Source organism: Thunnus maccoyii, chromosome 4 (genome assembly GCF_910596095.1).
Source record: "Thunnus maccoyii chromosome 4, fThuMac1.1, whole genome shotgun sequence".
NCBI lineage: Eukaryota > Metazoa > Chordata > Actinopteri > Scombriformes > Scombridae > Thunnus > Thunnus maccoyii.
Window position 1 is genome coordinate 25,988,820 of NC_056536.1, and position 23,688 is coordinate 26,012,507.

A 23,688-nucleotide genomic window follows, 5' to 3' on the forward strand; every position below is an offset into this window, starting at 1 on the left:
GATGCTTGAGCGGTGGCGAGAACGGCCGCTAACAAACCTACGCCCCCTACATTTTATCAAGGATACACCTTACCGGAAATTATGCTGTCCCTCGATTCACCATCGTAGCGAACTGCTTGTCGCCGCCATTGTTAATACCAGGGTAACAATAACCCAATATACAGGCCAAGATTTAATTGATGGAAACGTTTGTTTTGTTCCTGTTGCAGTTTACTTGACACAAGATTAGTCACTTTCAATTTTTAGCGTTAACGTTACTCACTTTTTCCTGGGTCTTACATAAAGTACAGCAGGTGCTGTAATGGCTTCACTTGTGCCCTCAAGATTTCACAAAATGGCCAAAGTATAGGCGCCACATTAGCTAAGCTTTTATCAACTTTTTCTTTCACCAATTAGACAATGCTACACATCACATCAAACCGCTAAAGTTTCAATATGCGATAAAGTTTTCTTGTGATCGACAGCCCTGTTGGGTCGCCATTACACGGTTACAACAGGCCTCGCAACCAAACGACCAGCCGTTGAACCGAAACAACCGCCATTATTGCGAGTTATGTAAGCTGCATTTCATTGTAATTACGGCACAAAGACACGGGGTGTTCTCGACTTAAAATTTGCTGTTTAGTGAGCCCGGCTGCTATGTTTTAATAGTTAGCATGTACCATAACTGACACAGTTAACTAACAGTTAACCTCAATTTTAGTATCTTAACACAATATGCAGGCACATATGCAACGAAAGGAGGTGACGAATAACGTCTCTTCTCCTACACTAACTATTGAATAGTGTAGTTTTTATCTCGATTATCTGTCACATATAGGCTATAACTTATTGGATACCGATATAGCTTAACATTTCACGTTTGTAGCTATTTAATGTTACAGTGGTTACACCGAACGTTAACGTTTACTAACTATAGCAGCATAGTTTAGTGATTAAACGTTAACGCCAGCAACCATAATTTTCGGCCAACTGGAAATCGGCGAGATATTGATTTTTTTTTAAATTTCATTTATTTATTTATTTATTTTTATTTTTGCTTTGGATGTGGCGCCACTAATATTTTGGCCCCAATGCTGATCATTTGATCATGAGGTGGGCGGAAGTTTCGTAAGCCTATTCGTAAGCCTATGGAAGTTTCGGTCGTCCAATCACGCTGCGGACGACACAAGGACGAGGCAGATCTTCTTGTAACGTTATCGGGGAACGACGGGGTAAGTCACCTATTATATATCATATACATTTACGTGTATAAAACAGCCACACACAACCTATTGTAACTTCCCCATGTAAAGCCGGTCTATGGATGATAAGCACAGGTTAAAATTACAGCCTTTATTGTTCTGTTTTGTTTCCAGTCTTCTTTTTGCCGGTTCTGTAATTACCCTCCGTATTCCCGTAGAGTCTGCTGATAAGCCCATTTGCAAACACGGGGATACTATCGGTGCATATCAGTTTTAGCCACTTTCTTAAATGTAAAACTTAAAAAAAGATCGTTCCCTGCATGTGAAATCAAGCTGTAGCTGCAGGACCGTGCATGTGATGTGAAATGTTGAAGACAAACCGTGTTTAATGAAATGAACATGCCGGTTGTCTGTGCATTTACAGTATCACTTTTGTAGTGCATGGTATTGCATTGCTTCCATTGTATTGTAGTGCTTCCACTGTAATTAATGTAAGGATCTAATGTTAAGGCTCACGTTTCCTTGTCAAAGTTCTGCATCTGGGACGTTCGCGGCAAAAAATTGACAACGCGAGATTTCATTTACGCTTTCTATATATTGAGGGGAAGAGAGAGAGACAGCAGCAGCAGCAGCGTGGCGCCGGTGTCCTGCAGCACTCAGTCCTGTGTTTTTTCGTGCATGCACGTCAAGAAAAACTGTCAGACAAATCCAAAAAGACGCAGTCGTGAAGGTGTCTGGTTTCACCAAATTTGATAGAAAGCCCTCAGCCTTTATCCTCCACAGTCAGTCAGACAATAGGAGATTTAGTACCCACCCACCACCCCTACACCACCCCCACCCAGTCATGGGGTAGGGGTTGACATGAGCTTTGGCAACACTGAGAGCTATGTTTTGTCAATGAGTAGCAATATAGCGATTCCCTTTTGAAAAATGAATTTGTGCAAGGGGATATATCACTGACATGCATGCTACAAGCTGTTGATCATAGCATGTATGCTAGTACAGTATGAAGAGCAGACAGATCAGAGTAATGTTGTGATTTTATGTTTGGAATAGATGGCAATGTACAAATTATAGACCTAAATATGTGTAAACTACAACAAGACCTTTTCTTATTATCTAACCATTCATTCTTAATACTCCTCTGAATTTATTTTTAAAAAATGTGATTTTTTTCTGTTTTCTTTCGTAGAGAGCTGCAAGATGGCAAGTCCAGCGGTTGTGACACCAGAACCCTTCCTAGATAAAACCAGCCGCTTTCAACTGGTGACCTGGCTCAACAACCTGCTGAAGACAGACTTCAAAGATGTGCGGCAGATTGGTTCAGGTAAGTCATCAGTAGCAGACCTAAGGCTGTATTCAGACCAAATCAGGCAGTGCGGCGAAAACGCCAGTCTTCCCGTTTATTCGAATGGAGGTAGTGTGTTTTGACTGCAGCTGTTTTGGCCACTGCGGTGCCGCATCAGACTGAGCCAGAGTCAACTTTTGGAGAAACACAACCTGACGTCACTGTGGCTGAAGGCTGCGGTGGTCGATCACACCTGGAGATCAGACTGATCAGAGCTGTTAACTCTGCCATGAGGGAGCACAAGGATGTTACAAGGATGAGAGGAGGACATTTCTCTTCATTTGATATTGTAAAGTAAAGTTAGACTTTGCTGTCGTCTTCCCGACTCCTTTTAAAAAAGACGAGAGAAAAAGAGAGAGAGAGCTGAGAGGACGAGAGAGAGCAGCTGTGGTCGAGCGAGCTAGAGAGTGAGTGAAGAGAGGGAGCGCTGGTAGCGAGAAATCCCGGTGAATCAGATACATAAACGTTATTTTCTGATTGTTCCACAGTGGTTACGTTCTAGAGCACTAATAAACACGTCCACAGCCCCACACACCTCCGCTCGACCCTGCGGCTGAACGCTGCACCGCCTGATTTGGTCTGAATACGGCCTAATTCCTCTTTTTCCACGGAGTTGGTTTAGCCTGCTTTAATTATGGCAAGCCATGAATGCACGTGTTTCCGCTGCTGCCTCACAGTAACGGTGTATGGCCCTATGTAGTAGTCTTGCGTCTCAAATCACGACATGTCTTCTGCTAAACTTACTTAAGTACTTGTTCTTGTAACCAAATCTTTGTGGTTTCAACTTTTAGATATCTGCCTTATTTCACTGTTAATTGATCATCTTACAGCCGTATTTGAGCTGTTAACTTACGGCTGCTGCATCACATTAAAAAGTTTTGCACTATCACAAGTGCAATGCATTTGTGACTTTTATAATCACTTTTACTTTGTTAGCAGGGCTATATTTCAATAAAAATTGGTCAACACAACAAGCTATGCAAATATTCAGCACTATGTGGTCCACAGATCAGTCATAAAGGTGCAATAAATGCAAACAACTTGCTATGCAAAGATATAACGGAGTAATGGCGACCTGAGCAGTGAATGAAGTCACACGCCGGCTGTGTGTGTTCTTATCTGAACCTCTCTGGTCTTTGTTTTGGTAGCCAGTCCAGCTGCATGTGCATGTTTGTGCATGTGAGTCCCTCCGTGTCTTCCATGTCCGTTTCCACCATGGCGGCCGGGTCACAAACTTCTCTGTTTGGTCTGAGATCTTGGCGCTATAGTGCAGCATCTAGTGGCTGAATGTCATGTATTGCAACTTTAAATATTGTGGGAAGGAATATCACAAGCAGAAAAAGTCACAGTGAGCTTGAATGGCCATGTCCACTCACAGTTCACCTCTACAGTTATACCAACTCCCATAAAAAAAAAAAAACCCAACATACAAGCACTCTTTCCTCCATTTGTCCTGGTTCAGGTAACAATTCCTGAATTGTTTTGATGTGTGTGTGATCCTACAGGTGCGTGTCAGTGTCAGCTCATGGACTGGGTTATCCCTGGCTCTGTTGACATGTCCAAGGTGAAATTTGATGCACAAGGTGAAGATGACTGTAAGCACAACTTCAGTCTCCTACATGAGGCCTTCAGCAAGAACGGCATCACAAAGGTATGCAGTTTTTCTCTAGTAGAAACGCTTGTTTTTTTACTTCTGTTTTCTATGCTTGTTTTAGGAGCTAGTTATGTGTCGATGTCTGTCATTATCATAATGAATGTTATCTATCCAGCCATTACGAGGGAAATTTTTACTTACAGGAAGTATGCCAGTGTTTTTGCATGGTGGGGTTTATCAGATTGTGTGTTAATTATGATATGAAAATACTGTAGAGCTAAGAACAGTGACTTCCTGGAGTTGCCAATGGTTGCCTGGCGACTGCACAGTGATGGCAAAACTCCAGGAAGTCACTGCACCTGGTCAACAAATAGTTCTGTGCTATGCAACTCCCTGTATAACTACTGTGCTGCCCTCGGTGTATGTGCTGTATATAACTTGACAGACAGATAAACACCTTCCTAACGTCAGACTCTGAAGACAGTTTTCCCCTTGTCCTCAAGTTTGTTGACATTGCAAGGAAAGGTGAAACTAAAACACACAGAAAGCATTATCAACACTATGCTTGCTTTTAACATGTACAGATATACACAATATATAAATAAACCAACTCAATCTTTAATATGAATTAAAGCTGCAAGCAGCGATGAACGGGCCCTCGCACCTTCGTGCTTGTCGGGTTGCGCTGCAGTCAAAGGGTTTTATTGCGGTTATGTAGATGTGTTCAGGCCTGGACTATTATCGAACATTGCAAGAAGGAGATAAATATCACTTCATGTGTCCACTATGAGGCGCTAGAGAACACCCCCTAATTATACAACATGTTCCTGTATATCATGTTTAGACCACACCATGTAAATTCCATGTAAATCGGATGATGTTTGTCATATAAAGCTGACTTCCTGTTGTCAGGTGTTGTAGGTGGCACTATGACTCAATATTGACATGTTGATGTGTTCAGGCCTGGACTCTTATCAAGCATGAGAAATTTGGTGCAGGTTGGACGATATACATTGAAGTTACAACAACTTCCTGTTTCACGGCCAAATTTGAAGTCGGTCAGGCTCAATCTCTAGGAGAAGTTTGTTAACGCCTACTAATGGCAAAAATTGCGAAGTAAATTCAAAATGGCTGACTTCCTTTTGGACTTATGGTATGGCTCCAAGAGGCTTTTATGTGCGTCTGGACTTGATACATGTGCCTACCAAATTTCGTTCATCTACGTCAAATTTAAAAATGGGGGCTTTGACTCAGAAATCTTCTAGGGGGTGCCCTTGAGCCATATTGCCACACTTAAACAAGTTTCATGAGTTTTCAAGCACATTTAACCCCTCAAAAATGCGATTCTTCTGGACAAAAAATAATAATAATTCCCTCAAATACAATAGGGCCTTTACACCGTTAGGTGCTCTAATTAAATCCCCTTGTTTTTTACTGTTACAGGTTTTAAGTGTCTCTTGTATATTTAACTTCAAATGTAATATATGGCATCATATTTTATCATGTAATCAATTATCTGTTCATTTATTTATTTGTATTTATTCTTATATGAACTTCCAATGGCCTAGGAGCATTTGCATTAGTCATTAGCAGTAGTAACTCAGTAGATTTCTAGCATCAAACTTCACAGAATGTAACATTGTCCCAAAAATAATGATCTCCGATCGATCGTAGATAACAATAAAACAATCAGTACATACCCATGATGCTTCCATAAGATGTATGCAGATGTTCCTGGATTAGCTCAGAGTAAAAACGTGCCTCTCTTTGTGTGCTCATTTACTTCCTGATTGGTCACATGGTCACATCACGTAACTACATAACTACGCAACTCCGTCACTACCCATCACTGACGTGCTGTGATTCTTAAAGTGACCACAAAGAAATACAGAAAAAATACTTTAGAAAACAGAAATAAGACTTCTAACATATTAACTTAGTTGTAACGAAACAACCACAAATAGTCATTTTAACATTCAGTCTTCTCATCTCATCTCTCTACTGTGTATACAGGTATTTCCCAAAATGTTGAATTACAATTACAGATAATTAAGAAAGAACTTAAGATTCCAAACTATTCACGGGGAAGTTTACTTTGAATCACTGACTTCATCTGCCTTCTAGGCTATGAAAGCACAAGAATGTGCAGTGTTACCTGTGGAACAAGTGGATTCCCGTGGGGGCGACGTGAACTAGGGTCAGGGGGGATTTGTACACTAGAAGACTTTAAAAAGACTTAAGTCTGACCACCTCTCATATCTAAAAACAATGTGTCCAAAGTCACTGAGTTTAGTTACAGACTAAGATTTTGCAAAGACTGGGGATCTTGCAGGGTCAGTATTTGCAAGACTACAACTAAATTCATTTTGAGATTATTTCCCATCCTGCTCCTGGTGAGATTTACAAACAGAAACTTCCCTCGTGTGTTCAGTGGTTTGTTCTGAAAAATCAGCCAAAAAGAAAATGTTAATTAATTAATTAATTCAGTTATTACTGAGCAACAACAACAGACACTACACGCTTACTGTTCCTGTTATTAATTCATTTTCATTTAACACATCACATTTCAAAAGGTGTCATCCTGTACTTGAACAATGCCTTAAATTTCCAGGTTTTCCAGAATGCAGGGAAAACTAGGTATTTTTACAACATTAAAACAGCTACACAGTTTATACAGCTGCCCACAGAAACCCCGCAAACTGCATGAAATACATTAGAAACAGCAGCAGCCTGGACAGTTATACAAAGGCAGAAAGTCACAGGTTTAACTCCTCCAACTGGCCTGAAACCATGTGTGAAAAAGCAGTAAATGCACTGCAGACAAACAGCAGCTGACAGACAGGGGAGGTCATATTATGAGCTTTAAAGTTTCATTAGGAATGTAGTTTAAAAACACGTAAACAAAAGGCAACCATTTACAGCGTACCAACCAATAACAGCAGTCAACATCAGACAACCTTGTCATACTTTAGCTGTTACCTAGTTTTTCTGCGGTGGTGACAAAATGTTAAAAATATACATAGCAGTTTGAAATAAACTGAGGCGACTGTGCTCTCCGGGGAAAATATTATGCCAATAACTCTTTACGAAATATGACATATTAACAGTTCCTTACATGTCCGCAAAAACACATAACTCTAGAAACACAAGGTAAAAGGTGTTGACAGTCTACTTGTCAATTCAGCATCAATATAATCCATAAAGTGAAACTTTAATTTGCGCACAAACCTTACATATTGGATTATTTTTGCCTCAACTCGCTCCCACCCTCCGTTGGGTAGCTGCACTATTTTAGTGTGAGAAGACGGGGGAATGAGAGGAGAACCATTTAAAAAATGTAAGAATTCTCACTAAAATACATGACGGTGAATTAACACTATTAATTCACCAATGTAATTCACCATCTATTGTGTGTGTGTGTGTGTGTGACGGTATTTTAGGAGTTTTTTCGGCCGTTGTCATAGTAACTACCCAGCTTGCTGCTTAATATTTTGTGTTCGGAAGAGCCAAAAACTTCCTATAATCCTAAACGTGTTTGATTTTTAACGGAGCATCAAGATGAGAAAAAGACTAACTTCAGACAGCTCGCACTGAGTTTTATGACCACCTTAAAGATGATTGTTTTGGTTTTTCTAGGGTTTTTTGGCATGGTGGCAAAGATTTTGGCTTGGCGGCCCACCACAGCAAAATGTTACCAGCGGAAACACTGATGTGCATTTAAGTATAGGTGTAATTAGTGTTTTAATTAGTGTTTTACACACCTAAATTTGACCCCCTAAACATGCTCAAAAATTCACCAAATTTGGCACGCACATCAGGTCTGGTGAATAATTTGATAAAATGTAAAAATTAACCCCTAAAGTGCCAAAATGTGCTCTCTAGCGCCACCTATGTACTAATTGAAATTCTAGTGAAATGGCTCAAAACTTGCATAATTTTGATGACACAGGTGTGAGCAAGACAGACATGTCTCACCCTGCAGGAAATTCTCATCCTGTCAATCAAACTTTCAAAATAAAAGCACAACACGCATGTAAGAAATATCCCTCATTTTTAAAAAGCAAAATGATCTGATCCTGACGGGCTAGAGTTCGAGGTCACGACCAATGCTGCTTGCAGCTTTAATTATTTCAGTCCCTGTACCAAATGTATCCATGTTGTTCACTGTGTGAAGTCAGATTAATTTTAAAACTCTGTCATGTCTTCTTTGTTTTGATTTAGACGATTCCAGTTGAGGAGCTCATAAATGGGGATTTTAAAAGCAACTTTGAGATCCTGAAGTGGTTCAAAGCTTTCTACGTGGCAAATGTGAAAACTGAGGAATACGACCCTGTGAAGGCTCGGGACAGCCATGATATCAGCCCTATTCTGGCATCTCCCCAATCATGTAAATATAACATAGCATTTTCTTTCATTGTGACAATAAAACATAGCAGTGCATGGGTTTCATTTACCAGATTTACAGCAGTTGTGCAGTCGTAATTTTGCTCTTTTACTTTGTCAGGGAAGCCTAAATTGGAATCAGACACTGAAGAGAACGGCACTGTGACAACGACAAAATACATTTACACTGAAGAGTGGAAGAATACTTTTGACTGGGCTGAAAGAAGTACTCTTGGAGAGAGCTATACCTACTGCCGCATTTGTGACAGAAACCTGAGCACTCTTCATAAAGGCTTTATTGACCTCAAGCGACATGTGGAAACAAAAATACACATGAAAAGGGCTAAAATCGCCAAGAGTGTTCGCCTGCAAAGCCAACGCTCTGAGCCGCTTCCCTGTAGCAACGCAGCTATCCGTTTTATTCACAAACACTTTAAGCATGGCTCCAGTGATGGCAGGCAGGTGTCTAGTTATTTTGCACGCTGTAAACTGGGGTTGCAGTACCCCAAAGATATTACATCTGTTTGCCAACATACTCCTTACTGCGTATACATTTATGAAGGGGTAACACTGGGCAAGGATGAGACTGCCTCTGTGGTGCTTGCTGGGTTTTTTGATGTCGAAGCCTCCAAGCACCGCATCCGATTTCTGGATGCTCTTCAGTCTCCAGCAGATAATGGAGGAGATCAAACGGCGGCGGCAGTGGTGGAAACCTTGAAGAAATTTGAGTTACCAACGGATAATCTTGTCACTGTTTATTCTGACAGTAAAAGTGCAGCCTCACAGCAGATCTGCTCGCAGCTCAGGGAGCTCAACCCGAACATAGTAGCCTTAGGGGGGCTGTACAACATTGGTGATGCTGCTTGCCATGCTGGGGTTAAAAGACTCTCCAACCAGGCTCAAGAGTTGATGGTAGACATCCATGCCCACTACTCCTCCTGCTCTACCAAGAATGACAACCTCAAGGCTCTTTTTGACTCAGATATCACCGGAGAAAATGCATCATTTCCTCTCAACACCAGCTGCCTTAATTTTTGCCAGTTAGTCACAAAAATCTTAGAAATATGGACAGATCTTATATTGTACTTTAGCTCTTGCGACAAGGAAGATGACAAAGCCAAGTTAATCTGCTCCCAGCTGCAGGATCCCAAAGTCAGGGCAACATTTATGTTCCTGGAGCAGGCCCTAAAGCCTCTGCACAATTTCCAAAGGCACATGCAGACACACGAGGGAGCTGCCCGAGCTGATTTGCCGCTCATCCTAGAAGAAGCCAGTAGCCTGCTGTGGACCTACACCTCCTCCTTCCTTCATCCTGAAGCTGCTGTTCGCTTCCTCAAAGAACGTGATGCCCAAATCCTTAATAACAAGAAATTCCACCTGTCAAGCTCTGAACTCAGTCTGGGTGGGAAAGCTGCAGAAGACTTCCTGAATGAGTCTAAAGCTGCAGAAGTGCTGCCACATTTACAAGAGGAGGTGTTGCCGTTCTACATTGCGCTCGCAGGTAGCATTGCAGAAGAGCTGCCTCTAAGTGAGGAGGTGCTAAGAGGCTTGGCTCAGCTGCTAAACCCCCAGAGCAGGCTGAAAGTAACAGGGGAAGCAGTAGGAGAGCTTGGCATTACATTGGGAATCTGCAGCTCCCCTGAGGAGGTCAAGCAGCTCACTAGTGAATTCGTCGAGTATCAGCTGGCTGAGGAGGGAGAAAAGGAAAAGTCAGCAGTAGTTTCACTGGAGAAACACTGGGCCAACGTACTGAAGGAAACCAAACCAACCTCAATCCTCAGGAAGCTTGTTTTTACCCTGTTGTGCCTCCCCTGTCCTCCACTTGATGCTCAGCTGGTGTTTTCTCAGGTATATAAATGGAAGAGTTGTATCAAAATCTTTTGTCTGTCTTTGTGCTTAGTTTTTGTGTGTTTTAATTCATTTATTTCATATATGTTCTGCTTCCTCTCTAAGGCCTTGGAGAATGGTGATGCCACATTGTCTGACAGTGAAGCCTTAACAGAAAGCGAGAGTGACATCACGTCTGATAGCACTCTCTCCGACAGCATCAGCAACAAGGAGTCCTCAATTAAGACTGAAGGTAAGAAGAAGATAGTCCATAGGTAGTGCAATTAAGTAAAATGCGCATGTAAATTAATTTAATCATCTGATAATATAAACCATATTTCATAAGATAATGATTCTTATGGTGTATGTGTAAAAGACTTTAAACCTGCAGTGTCGAACTTTTGCATATAAATGAACGTCAGTTACATTCAAGCCGTTGCCAAACGAGTTCACACAATGCTGATTAAGCCTATCGCTGCCAGATAAATCTCTCTGTATTTCACAGTATAAGGAGTTTTTATATCTCATGTCTGGGGCAACATTCCTGTGCTGGGCGTTTGGCCGTTTAATCGTGTGGCTCTTCTAGACTTTCCAAATGTTATCAGACCGAATGGATCAAATTCTGATAGTGAAACGAGTCATCTCATTCAGTCTCTAGCCCGCTCGACCAGAGTAGCTCTCTCTCTCTCCCTCTTTTTCTCTTGTCTTTGTTAAAATGAGTCGGGAAGCTGACAGAAAAGTCTAACTTTACTTTTAACGTTATCAAACAAAGAGAAATGTCTTCTCCTTGTCCTGGTAACGTCTTTGTACTCAGGCGATCACAGCCAAGCGCCCTTCTTTACTCTCACTGCCAGAAGGGGGAGACAAAAGTCCCGCACACCAGCTGCTTTAAGCAGAAGTGTATAAGAAGTCCATATACTGGATCCTACATGTTATCCACACTTTTATCTTATTTTCTAGGATTCAATGGCCTTGATGTGACCTTGAAGCCATGTAAAGTCCGCCTTACAAAATTAAATGGTAAGAAAAACTTTTTAAATGTGTCATTATTGAAGTGTAATTTTACCCGTAAGGTATACTGAGTGAAAGTTAAATTAAGTAAATCTTATTGTAATTTATTAGCTGAGAAAAGAAAAACATGAATTATTTTGTGTTGTGCACCATATTTGGCTTCCTTTTATCCTCCAGATTTTTAGGATGTCAGAATGCAGTTATCATGTCTCTGATTTCAACACTAAAAATACCAAAATACTTTGTGTTTCCTTCCAAAGATCCAAAGAGTTATCATTATGAAGAGAATGGCTCCTTATTGAAAGAGGTAACACTTTTTCTTTCCTGATCTTCTGCTGCTTCTTAATCTACTACATCTACATAAGCAACTTGATTTAAAAAAGTCAGATTTGTAATGACAAATAGGACTTTATTGTTCTGAATTTAAAAACAATGTCTGTTATTTCACCATAAATACCGGCAGCTGCACTTGACAGCAGTTTCTAGGGAAATTTAATTTTTGCATCCATATTTGTATATCGTTTAAAATTCAAAGTTGCTGCTTTTGTAAAATAAACCTTCTTTTCTTTAATCCCTCTGACCTTACCAACAGTCTTTTATCCTTTACTTACTTCTTTATTCTCGTTATCTGGCCAATATAATTACTGCTATGATGAGGTGCAGTTTGCCTGTATATGAAGGCGTGTGTGCGTTTTTTGGTGTACATTTGCATGATATTTGAGTGTGTAATGAGAGTGTGTTGTCTCTCAGGGGACCATTAGGGGAGGTTTTGGCTGGGAAAGCAGCTTGCGCCAGACGCCACAGGCCCGTACAGTGTTTCAGGCTGGCCGTAGCACCTGGTGCAAACCCATAGCTCTTGATAAGGGTCCGGAGTCCCGTGATGAGGTGGTAGGTATACTCAAGTATACTACCAGGGTCATGACAGCCCTCTCTGCCCTCTGAAATGCCAGCATAACAAAAACAAACGTAGTGGTTTACCCTACAACACATAAGCATCCTGCACAATGATTAAGGTTGGAGCTTGACAGCATTTAATCAAATCTATTTAGGTTTAGCATCAACAATTTCAAATTACAAAAGCTGTTAGTAACTTACCACTTGAGGACTCTAAAGAATGAAATTTTAAGAAGTAAAAGATAGATTACACATTTGCTGTTTAGTTAAAGATACTCTGTGGAGTTTCTGACCAAAGGCAGAGAAGAAGAAGACTGAAGGCTAGTAAACACGGATGTGGGGCTACAACTAAGAATACATTTCTTGATCAATCATTTAAAATTGAAATCATAATTTCTTAGAGTCTCTTGTCATATATGATAAAGAAAAACAGAAAATATTTTCATATGAGAAGCTGGTACTAATACTTGGCACTTTTGCTCGGTAAATGACTGAAATGATTATTTGATTATCAAAATAGTTGCCAGTTAATTTTCTGTCAGTTGACTATTCAGATAGCCTAATCGATTAATTATTGCAGCTCCTTATGGATGTAAACAGTGCAGGATTTAAATACACTTTTATAGTGTCCTCGCAATGAGTAGGCCTAGTCTCTATCCAGAGCTAGACAGCTAACAGTTAGCTAACAGTCTGCGGTCATCCGATAAACTTAACTTTTCACATGTTTAATGAAGATCCACATTTACTGTAAAACAACAAAAAAGCACAAAATGCAAACACAAATCAGAATCTGAACAATCTTCATTAAGCTGACATAACTATGTAAGAAACAAAAAAAATGCTGTGTCATGAGCTAAGCAGGTTAGCTAACAGGTTGCAGCTATGCTAGCCATCTGTTAAGTCACCTTTAGACCGAATCTGCAACAAAACAAATACACAGCAAATATATCATGCATATAGTGTAAAGAAATTGCTAACACAAAATACTCACGGATAAATAGTGTCCAAGGCAACAATGTTGAAGATAAATAGCAGTAGCAGATGCTGGCACATGTGCTCTCTACTCCGTCCTGTTAGCTCTGAAGGAAGTTCCCTGTCGTGTAACTACTTCTGTTGAATGACCAGTAGGAGTCACTGCAGAACTCAAAAACTACTTGCTACTCCTTGGCAGAATAACTTGTTAAACCTCAAGGATACACACCTTGCGTTTGTGATACAAGAAAACTCCATACATACATCTAAATTACTATAATATACTATAAAAGATTCAGTTACTGGGAATCCGCGTCCATGTAGCATCCATTTTGTTTTATCTCACCGACTGCAGCTCGACCATTACATTCCTCAGAACAAGTGTCCTGTCAGCAACACACTTCCTGTGGATTGATTCATTGATTTATTTCCCTTTTCATTGTTCTATTAAAAAGTTCACAACAGATAAACAGAGATTTGTGTGATTTCTACAGTTGCTTGTGGACATTATGCTTCATTAAACACAGCGCAGAAAACAAAATAGACTCAAAACGTGAGCGTTCCCATAGTGACGCATGTGATTCACAGTCGGTGTTGATTGTTAAATTTGATTAAATGGAAGAAAATCTGTTCTGTGACACGGGTGAGTTCTGAGTTAACAAATAAAAACATGAAAACAGATTCAGCTATTGGAGTCCAAACCACGTCTTAACACACCTTCATTTCAGATTTCGCATTGGCTTTGTTCACCTGTAAACAAGGCAGGAGTAGGAAAACACATCCTGCCAAGCATAATGCTGGCTCCTATGTTTAAAATTAGATTTATAGTCATATATTACAGTATATTATGCTGCTTTGAACAAAGCGAACCCTCACATTTAAACATTGATGAAGGGCTCCGTTGCTCCTTGGTTTTAACAAATTTTCTTCTCCTTGTCACTTGAAATTAAAAACATAAAAGAATCAAGACGTAAGTGATTGGTTTTTACTTAAACTTACTATCGCAGACAACTGGATTTATGTCTCCTCCTAAATCCCTTTAAACCTTTGACGTCTTTGTCCTCAGGAGGAAGAGACATCACCATCCAGTAAACCCACACCAAGAGGACGACGGAAACATGCCTACCAGGTATGTTACAGTTACAGGAATAATCCCACAATACAGTTTTCTCCAAGTCTGGTAATTAAACACGTCATAGGAAATATCTCTGTTAGACTTTTAGCTTTTATATGAAAATTTTGTTTTCAATCATCACTGCTTTTTCTCTGCAGGACGGTAAAGGGTTTCTGACAGGAGAGCTGGTGTGGGGGAAAGTGAAGGGGTTTTCCTGGTGGCCTGGGATGGTGATGCCGTGGAAAACCAAGTCAGCTCCTCCGGGTATGCGGAGGGTGGAGTGGTTCGGCGACGGGATGTTCTCAGAGGTTCGTAGCACAATGTTTGAATGTTTGTTTTAGGGCTGTAGTCTGCTGGTCTACTGGTCGATTAGTTGGTTGATATGCTCTCGTCCGACTAAATTCTCATTGGTCGAATAATCTCCGTGTTATTTTCTTAAGGAGAAAAGTGCTACATCAACAGCTTTCCAGGAGTAATCCATTATTTCCTGCGGCGGGAGGGACAGACTAACAAATTACCTGTGAAAACGGGGGTATGTTCAAAACACACCCGTTGTTTTCACAACTTTGAACTCGCCCAACCTAATGGAGACTGCTGGATCTGACTGTACTCAACGTTTACTGAACGTACTGAACGTTTACTGAATCTGTGTTTCTCCATAATGACACAACGGGAACCCCCGCCAGGCCAAAAAAAATGTTTTTTAATATTTGATATGGAAATCGATAGCGTTTGGGAGTTTCTGTGCAGCGCTGTTGCGGTACTTGACTCTACCTCTGTCGTTGCCTGGGAAACCACTGGTAGCGTGGCTCCGTTAAGGAGTATGTTTGCCTAGTGAGTGGGAGAGAGCGAGGGGCAGATAAGTGATGGTGGATGCAAGCGGGGCAGAGGAAAAGGTCAGTAGTAAGTTGTCAGTCTGGCAGTAAATGTACAGTACAGACTACAGTGTGTCAGTTAATAAATGCTAAAAAGTCACGTCTGTTGTTTCCCAAAATGCTGGAAATGTAAAGGGGGTTAGCTCCAAAGTTAGCAACAATGGGCTAGCATAACCCGAAGACACAAAACAGAGAAATACAGAACAGAGAAATGTGTGACTGTCGAGTTTACTGTGCACTCTGTCCCGTTACACCCTCCCCCCCATCTTTGTTTGACTACAGCCCTAGTTTGTTTTGATATTTATGTACTCGAGCTGCAGGAACATTTTTCTGAACTAATGATTTTCACATCATCACCACCATCTGTTGCAGATCTATACGGAGGGTCTGCTGCCATTTAGTACCTTTACAAAGTGCTTCTGCAGAAACTCCTTCGCCAGCCTGCCTCTCTATAAGGAGGCCATCTTCCAGATCATCGAGGTAAAAGACCAAAACTGTCACACAATCGGTATTTTGTACATTTTTTCTCTTTGTGTGTCTTACACATCCTCTTTTTCCTCATCCCACTATATCACTGCACAATGTTGTACCACATTGTTGAATGCAGAATTTGTCAATGCTCAAACTCGGGAAACTACAACTAAATGACCCTCATGACATTGGTTCTGTAACTTTGTGTGGTGCTTCTTCTGACAAGGGTATTGTCAACTCAAAGAATAGAGGATGAAGTTGGTTCTCACCAGTAGTGACCTTGTAATTCAGAGTGATCATTTTTACCAAGTTTTTTCTTGATTATAGTGAAGAAGTCCCAGATTCCTTCAGACAATTCCCCTCTGTCTTCTTTCTACTGGGATTTTATTAGTTTCAGATGAATTGTTAGTTATTGTGATATAACAGGTTATTTGGACCTTTAAAACATCATATTTATGACCATTCAGCTTTTTCCATCATTCCATCTATTCAAATATAAAATCTTAGTCCATATCTCACTGTTATCACGTCTTACGTTGTGCCAAAGGCAATTGCAGTGCTATCAAGTTGTATTCACATTATTGTGTGAAAACAACCCTTTTGCATGTGCCTCCTCCGTTACTGTGAAAGCTCAAATTTGTCGAACTTTGACCTGAGCTGCGCTGACCATTGTGGGTGCAGCTAATCGCTGTTGACCACAGCTTGAACTGAAAGGTGGACGAAAAATTAATTATTTTTGTTTCTGTATTTCCAGAACTGTACAGTAACAAATTGGCCTCATAACAAAACGAGAAAAAAAAAGATTTTTGCTCAGTGAAATATCAGCATGCAGATGCAGCTACTAGCCCTGTTCAGGACTGTCTTACCCACATAGTGAGTATGACAGTCCTGAATGGGCAATTACAGCTACTAGGCTTTATTGTTACTAAACACTGTTTGAGTCTCTGAAATGTAGCAATAAACTGCTTCCAACATTAACATTATAGCTTATACTTTTTTGTTTTTTTGTTTGTTTTTTTCCAAAAGTCAGTCCGCCAGCTAATCAGTGAGCTGAGTGAGCAACACAAGACCATTTTTAGCTGTAATGTGAATATTCCTTCAAAGTGTCAGAAACCTTGAAACTAATAAGTGAAGTGGAAATTCGGCTTCAGCATCAGAGGTTTGCTGATTGGGACCAAACTGTGAACAAACTTTTTTTTATGACAAATAATTTAACAACTGATGGAAATAATAATGAAACAATAACACTGTTTACCTTTCAAACCATTGAGTGACAGAACCAAAGTCATTTTTGCTAACATGTTTTTGTTTGATGGTGTCAAGCAGATTGTTCATAGTTGCTTGAAGAATGTGTTAACTCACTGGCTGGAAATATTTCACTAACACACCTGTAACTTGCAGCTGGCAGGCGAGCGTTGTGTGAAGTCTTTTGCTGCGGCTGAAGGAAACAAAGAAAAAGAGCTCAAGCTGATGCTTGACTGGGCCTTTGAAGGATTTCTGCCTACAGGACCGGAGGGATTCATACCTCTTGGTACTTGCACATTTATAAGTCCACCAGAAATGAATAGCTCCTTTCAACACACCATCCTTTATGTCCAAATATTTTATTTAATATTTATAATCAAATGCAGCATATTATGGTAATTTTTCTTCCTGTCTGATTCATAGAAAGCTTGAGAATATAGAGTGGTTCAGACAGCGTTGCTATATGTATTAGTATTTTAGAAGTGAACTAAGAATTAACTGATTAAGAATTAACTGTCAGTTTATACGTGTGTCCGTCTGGCTCTATCAGCAATTTCACAACTCGTGTTTTTTGCATAAAATTTCTCTTGATTCCATCTTTTTCTGGTGCAGATTCTGCTGCACATGTTGACTCCTCCGACTCCGCCCCGTCCGAGTACCAGCCCCCAGCAAAAAGGAAATATGTTTTTAAAAATAAGGCCAACGCTTCCATCGTCACCTGCAGCAGAGGTACGTATCGCTTTTGTTGGAAGTCCATAAAAATAACGACAAACTGGCATGAGAGTAAAAAATTTGAGGAAGCTACTAGATTCAGTCACAGGCTTTATGTTATTATCATCACTTTGTCTCCCTTTGTGTGATCTGTTTTAATATCTTCCTTCACAGAATCGATAATAGAAAAGCTCAAGGAGAAGGGAAAAAAAATCGAAAGTAAGTTTTGTGTGAGAGTATTGAAGAAGTTTGTGATTTAAAATCCTCTTTGATGTAACTATAACAATCTCAGTTCTAAAGTAAATGTGTGTTATTTCAGATTTTTGTTTGTCTTGTGGCACATCTGAGATTGAAGTGCAGCACCCGTTGTTTGAAGGTGGTCTTTGTCTAAAATGCAAGGTAATCTAATAATCTAATGATCTGATCTCTGTCTATTGTATGTGGTCTGCTTTTCTTCATTCCACTCCAGTTTGTAAACGTCTAACCTCCATCTGAAAACCAGCGACTATTAACATCCCAAATGCCGCAAAACTACCTTTTCACTGTTTACAGGAGAACTTCACAGAGACCCTGTATCGCTACGATGAAGATGGCTACCAGTCGTACTGCACGGTGTGCTGCGCAGGCTTAGAGGTCATTCTGTGTGGCAATGCCAGTTGCTGCAGGTAAACACTGCTCAGGTGTTATTTCTGGCCAGTTTATTGATATTTATTGTTTATCATCCATCAGTGTGACCATAATTGGGTTTTTTATATATATTTTGAATGATGACACACAACCTTAGCCATCGATATGATTGTCGTCAGCTAGACTGTGACCACTGTGTGGTGCTTAGAACAAAATATCTACACAAATGTAACTTCTTCAATAAATATTTATCTCAACGTACAAGCAAATACATTTATATAGATCACAATGAAATTATCTCCCGTTTAAATTTACAAAAAAATGTCTCACTTTCATTTATATGTTTTCTGGATGTTCGTGTGTGTCTGTCGCTCCCAGATGTTTCTGTAAGGACTGTCTGGACATCCTGGTGGGTCCGGGAACCTTTGACAAGCTGAAAGACGTCGATCCATGGAGCTGCTACATGTGCAAACCGTCACAGTGCAAAGGAAACCTCAAACTCAGACCAGACTGGAGCGTTAAGGTCCAAGACTTCTTTGTCAACAACAGTGCCATGGAGTTTGTAAGTACAACACTCTGCTGTCTCAATACGCATTAGTTACACCTGTCGACATCCAGCGTGATCTAATACGACGGTTCTGCACTAAATCCAAACATTGGGAAGCTTATCATGTTAGGTGTTTGTAGAGACTCTCAGAGAGGTGTGTACGGGCCCAGAGAATGAATCCAGATGACTTTGATGATCCCCTGACAAATACTGGTTTATGACCAAAATACCTGCTAAACTAATTAACAAAACAAATTGAGCAGCAGCTGGTACAACAGGCTGCATGTACATAACCAGTGCTGTTACTGGTGTGGTGGCTTCTGTTTACCTGTGATTTTATTTCCTTTATCACAGGAGCCTCACAGAGTTTATCCCTCCATCCCTGCCGATAAGCGCAGACCAATCAAGGTGCTCTCGCTCTTCGATGGTATTGCAACAGGTAAGTTCATCCTGACAGTCATCTTCAGTCAGACAATCACCTGAACCAAAAGTAGAACGAGAAGACAGTAATGGAGATTGTGTGAATAACTCGCTCTTAATCAACTGTATCATCGTGACAGGATACCTGGTGCTCAGAGATTTGGGCTTCAAGATTGAGCGCTACATCGCTTCAGAAATCTGTGAGGATTCGATCACTGTGGGGATGGTCAAGCACGATGGAAAGATAGAATACGTCAATGACGTTCGCACCATCACGAGGAAACATGTGAGTGCGAGCTGAGAAAGATTTCTCATTTCTCAACCCCTGAAAACTAATCTGAACTCACCTTCAGCTCTGTCGTCAATTTCTGTGAGTTTGGCACATCAAAAACGACTGAAAACAATATAAAAATATGAACTTACACTCTGGAGTCGTGTTTTGCAGCTGGCTGAATGGGGTCCCTTTGATCTTCTGATTGGAGGCAGTCCGTGTAACGACCTGTCGATGGTCAACCCTCTTCGGAAAGGATTATTTGGTATGCAGCTTCCAAATATCTGAACAGTTAACAAGTAGTTGCTGATAAAAATGCATGTTCTACACACATAAACTCTTCATTGACAACTCTTGTTTGTTTTTCTTGTTTTGTCCTGCAGAGGGCACTGGAAGGCTCTTTTTCGAGTACTACCGCATATTGACCTTGTTGAAGCCGAAGGAGGACGACGACCGTCCCTTTTTCTGGTTGTTTGAGAACGTGGTTTTCATGAGCGCCAATGATAAATCAGATATCTGTAGATTCCTTGAGGTGATTATACTGTGTGTTTATTACTGGTGAAAGCTTCCTTTCAACCCAACAGACTGCTTTAAGTCTTATTGCTCATTATTTTCCATCTCTTTTTTTCAGTGTAATCCAATTCTTATTGATGCAGTGAAAGTCAGTCCTGCTCACAGAGCGCGCTACTTCTGGGGAAACCTCCCTGGCATGAACAGGTACATACTAATGCACATGTCGTATCATTTCTTTCCTGCGTATTCTCGAGCTAAAAGACAAAGATTCACTTCCTGAAGAAACTTTAATTACATTACATGCCCGTCCACCTTTCTCTTCAGACCTCTCGCTACATCTCTAGACGACAAAGTGGCTCTCCAGGATTGTTTGGAAGTCGGACGCAAGGCGAAGGTAGGATCAGTGTTTTTTGTTGTCACATAATGTTTAGTTTGCAGTTTAAAAGAATGAGTGCCTCCATTCTCCTCCATGTGACCAGGAAGGCTGGGTTAACTGATCTCCCCAGAAATGATTCCTAAAAAGGTAAAATGCCCTGATTCTGATGTTTTCTCTTCCTGCAGTTTGATAAAGTCCGCACCATAACAACAAAGTCAAACTCCATAAGGCAGGGGAAGATGGGGCCGCTACCCGTCTGCATGAACGGCAAAGATGACTACCTGTGGTGCACCGAAATGGAACAGTAAGCAATTAACATTTAAACATATTGTTTATATGCAAAGCTTTAATCTCAAGTTTAGTATGTAGATGTTAGATAAAGCATTTTTTTAAATCTCCAAAAGTTGTACTTTATAGATTGCAAAGCACCTGAACGAGAAACAAAAAGACAGCAAAGGTCAACTGTTCCAGGCAGCAGAGTAAAACTCCCTCGTTCATTCATTCAATACTCGCTGTATAATAGACCCTCAGTAGTTTACTCTTTAACGAGCAGTAGATGGACATTTTGGACACCAGATAATCATTGTTTGGTATCATCACTGATGTTGTTGTTTTGCACGACTTTCACATTTATGACATGCAACACACTGCATCATGGAATTGTTAGCAGAAAGTAGTGTACCTGCTGTTGACACTACTTTTTTGTTGTTCCAGTATTGACGGCTTTATATAACGGATAAAAAACACACTCATAATTTTGATAAAATGGCAGAGTATAAATGTAGTACACTGCAGAGTAAATATGGAGTGATTTTAGACACTAATTTTCAAAACAACTGTACTCCATGTTACTCGTCAGATCCGCTCTGCAAATCAAAAGTAAAAAAAAAAGCTTTCGCACTCTTTTGGATGTCTCAGAAATCTCTCTTTTTATTAACTAAAAAAAAGCTAAAAGTGATTAATATATTTACCATAAACACACAAAGCCCCCGTTTGATTCCAGGACCTTTACTCTCTTGCTGTCTGTAGACTCCGTCGCTTTCTAAAAAAGGCAAAATGTACCTTTAAAAAAAGAAGAAAGTTGAGCTAAATGCTGACACTTTTTGTAAATATAGAAATTCCGCTCTGTTTTTTTTTTTTAGCACATTTCAGGTAATTGGATGTTTTGTATCTTAAACGTTTTGCATGTGGTTGATTCTTTCAGGATCTTTGGCTTCCCCAAACACTACACAGATGTGAACAACATGGGCCGGATGCAGAGGCAGAAAGTCTTGGGTCGCTCCTGGAGTGTCCCTGTTATTCGTCACCTCTTCGCCCCACTGAAGGACTATTTTGAATGTGAATAGTAACTGTGAGGAAGGTCTTTATATCAGAGCTGCAGCGGTAAATCCACTGCTGTATCCTGCCCTGCATTACTAAGTAGTTTAAGCTCTCCTGTCTCTTTCTGAAAGACCTAATTTAACATTCACTATTTTGACTTTGAGAAATGTTTGCCTTCAATCCTCTGAGATGTCTGTCATCCATGATCCACTATCACCAGCGAGCAACTGACACTTTTCAGGTTTCCTTCATCGTGGACGAGGTTTCCTTTGATGAACGACGGTGCTGTGATCAAACAGTAAGAACGCGGGCCTGTCTCTCGAAGCGAGATTAGTGGGTCACCCAGCTATCTTTGGGCTTTACTCGGGTTTTCCGGGATCACAGAGCTGGCTCACTGTTAACACGGTTAGATCACAATATGCTGCAGGATTAACGTGCTTCAGTCAGACAGAATCAAAACCTGTTAACAAGCCCACCGACTAACCAATCAGATCACTGGAGTTTACGACGACATGACAAGAAAGAACAATAGAGACATTTTAAACGATAATTATATCATGTTTGCACAACTAGATGTTCGATATGGGTTTAAAACTGAATTTTAGGTAAACAGATGGATTTTTAACCACACTGACGACCCAATAAATAGCTTCATATCATTCATTTATATTCATATCCAGGATTACCAGTATTCAGTTCCAGTGAAACCAGGTAAACCAGAGAGAGCCGTCAGACCTGGCTTCAAGACACAGGCCCTCTACCTCAGGTCTCTACCTCAACACTGGTTAATTGGTTAAAAAAAATCAGCAGTTACACTTTTTTTATCCTGTATTTAATTTATAAATATGAAAAATGTTAACTTTGTTTTCTTATAATCTGTATTTTATATTGTTTTATAATCTTTTTTTTTTTTTTTAGTGTGATCTAATTATGTTCATCGTTAGCTATGTTGAATTTTTATCTTTTTTACCTCCTATGTGAAAAGTTTTAGATAATTAATCAACCAGCCTTTTTTTTTTTTTACTCTGTTTACTAAAACGTTTTTATCCAAATGAAATAATCTCACTATGGTGCACCAGTGATTTTGTCCAAAATTACCTCACTGGGTTTGCATTTGTGCTATAACATGTTATCTATTTCAAGGACTGTTATTTATACATGCCCAAAAAAATATTTTGTGTCGGCTTATTGAGGCCAAACTCATATGACTGTTATCAATATTTCAACTGGAGTGTTTTAAATATGACTGTAGTTAAGTCGTCAGTTACTGTAAACTTTCATTACAATACCGCAGAGGTCAGACTTCAGCATTATTCACAGCGTCTTCCGATGAAGGAGCTGTGTGCCTTAAAGGACCGTAACACTGGTTTTGCACTTTTGATCCCTTTTTTAATAAGAGAGCGTGAAAACATTATAAACAAGACGAGCCGACCGTATTTCACAGCGTCCTTCGAGACACGTCACTTTGTTAAAATACAAAAGTTAAAAGACCTTTATCATTATGACCATGGTCTTCCTCAGGGTCAAACAATAATATGCACAGAGAAATGAATACTGTAAGAACACGTTTCAATCACGTGGGAATTTGTGCAGCCATTTTAATTAAAAATAATAGTTTTTTTTTTTAATTATTAAAGAAATAATGAAAAAGGAGCACAAAATTTTAAAAAGTTGAAGAAAAAAGCAAATAATAATAATGAAAAAAATAATCTGAATTATTTTAATTTAAAAAGATAAGAATAAATCATGAAAAAATAAATAAAGGATGAGAGACCAGAACCTGTTTGAATTCATTTTTAAAAAGTGAGAAACAGATGGTAAATGGCTGTTTAACATTGTATGCAGTCGTCTTTTCTGGCCAATCACTGTCCCCTTGATGGGGGATTCAGAAACGACGCCAATGATCACGGCCTCTAAAGATGCAGGGCGACTTTTTTTTTTATCATGTAAAACAACGATAAAGTCTTTTAAACTTTTATACTTAA

General features: G+C 40.0%; 2 protein-coding genes across 3 annotated transcripts in view; one reads left to right on the forward strand and one right to left on the reverse strand.

Moving 5' to 3' along the window:
- Positions 1-13,295, reverse strand: part of LOC121895195 (nucleolar protein 4-like) — a 54,709-nt gene extending 41,414 nt beyond the window's left edge. The window contains exon 1 of the mRNA XM_042408136.1: positions 13,233-13,295. The gene's annotated coding sequence lies outside the window, so the exon portion shown is untranslated. The remainder of the gene's footprint in view (positions 1-13,232) is intronic.
- Positions 679-23,352, forward strand: dnmt3ba (DNA (cytosine-5-)-methyltransferase 3 beta, duplicate a). Of its 2 annotated transcripts, XM_042408130.1 has the most exons (26): positions 679-1,214; positions 2,377-2,511; positions 4,038-4,183; positions 8,348-8,513; positions 8,631-10,357; positions 10,463-10,589; positions 11,297-11,356; positions 11,608-11,654; positions 12,098-12,235; positions 14,280-14,342; positions 14,486-14,635; positions 15,575-15,682; positions 17,075-17,204; positions 17,531-17,647; positions 17,804-17,848; positions 17,949-18,028; positions 18,182-18,294; positions 18,635-18,818; positions 19,158-19,242; positions 19,364-19,509; positions 19,669-19,759; positions 19,878-20,026; positions 20,126-20,211; positions 20,332-20,401; positions 20,569-20,687; positions 21,588-23,352. In XM_042408130.1, exons 2-26 carry the CDS (start codon positions 2,388-2,390, stop codon positions 21,727-21,729), a joined length of 4,413 nt encoding a protein of 1,470 aa, XP_042264064.1. In that variant the 5' UTR covers positions 679-1,214; positions 2,377-2,387; the 3' UTR covers positions 21,730-23,352. The 2 variants fall into 2 exon arrangements, with proteins under 2 accessions (XP_042264064.1, XP_042264066.1); XM_042408132.1 differs by lacking the exon at positions 12,098-12,235.
- The last annotated feature ends 336 nt before the right edge of the window (positions 23,353-23,688 follow it).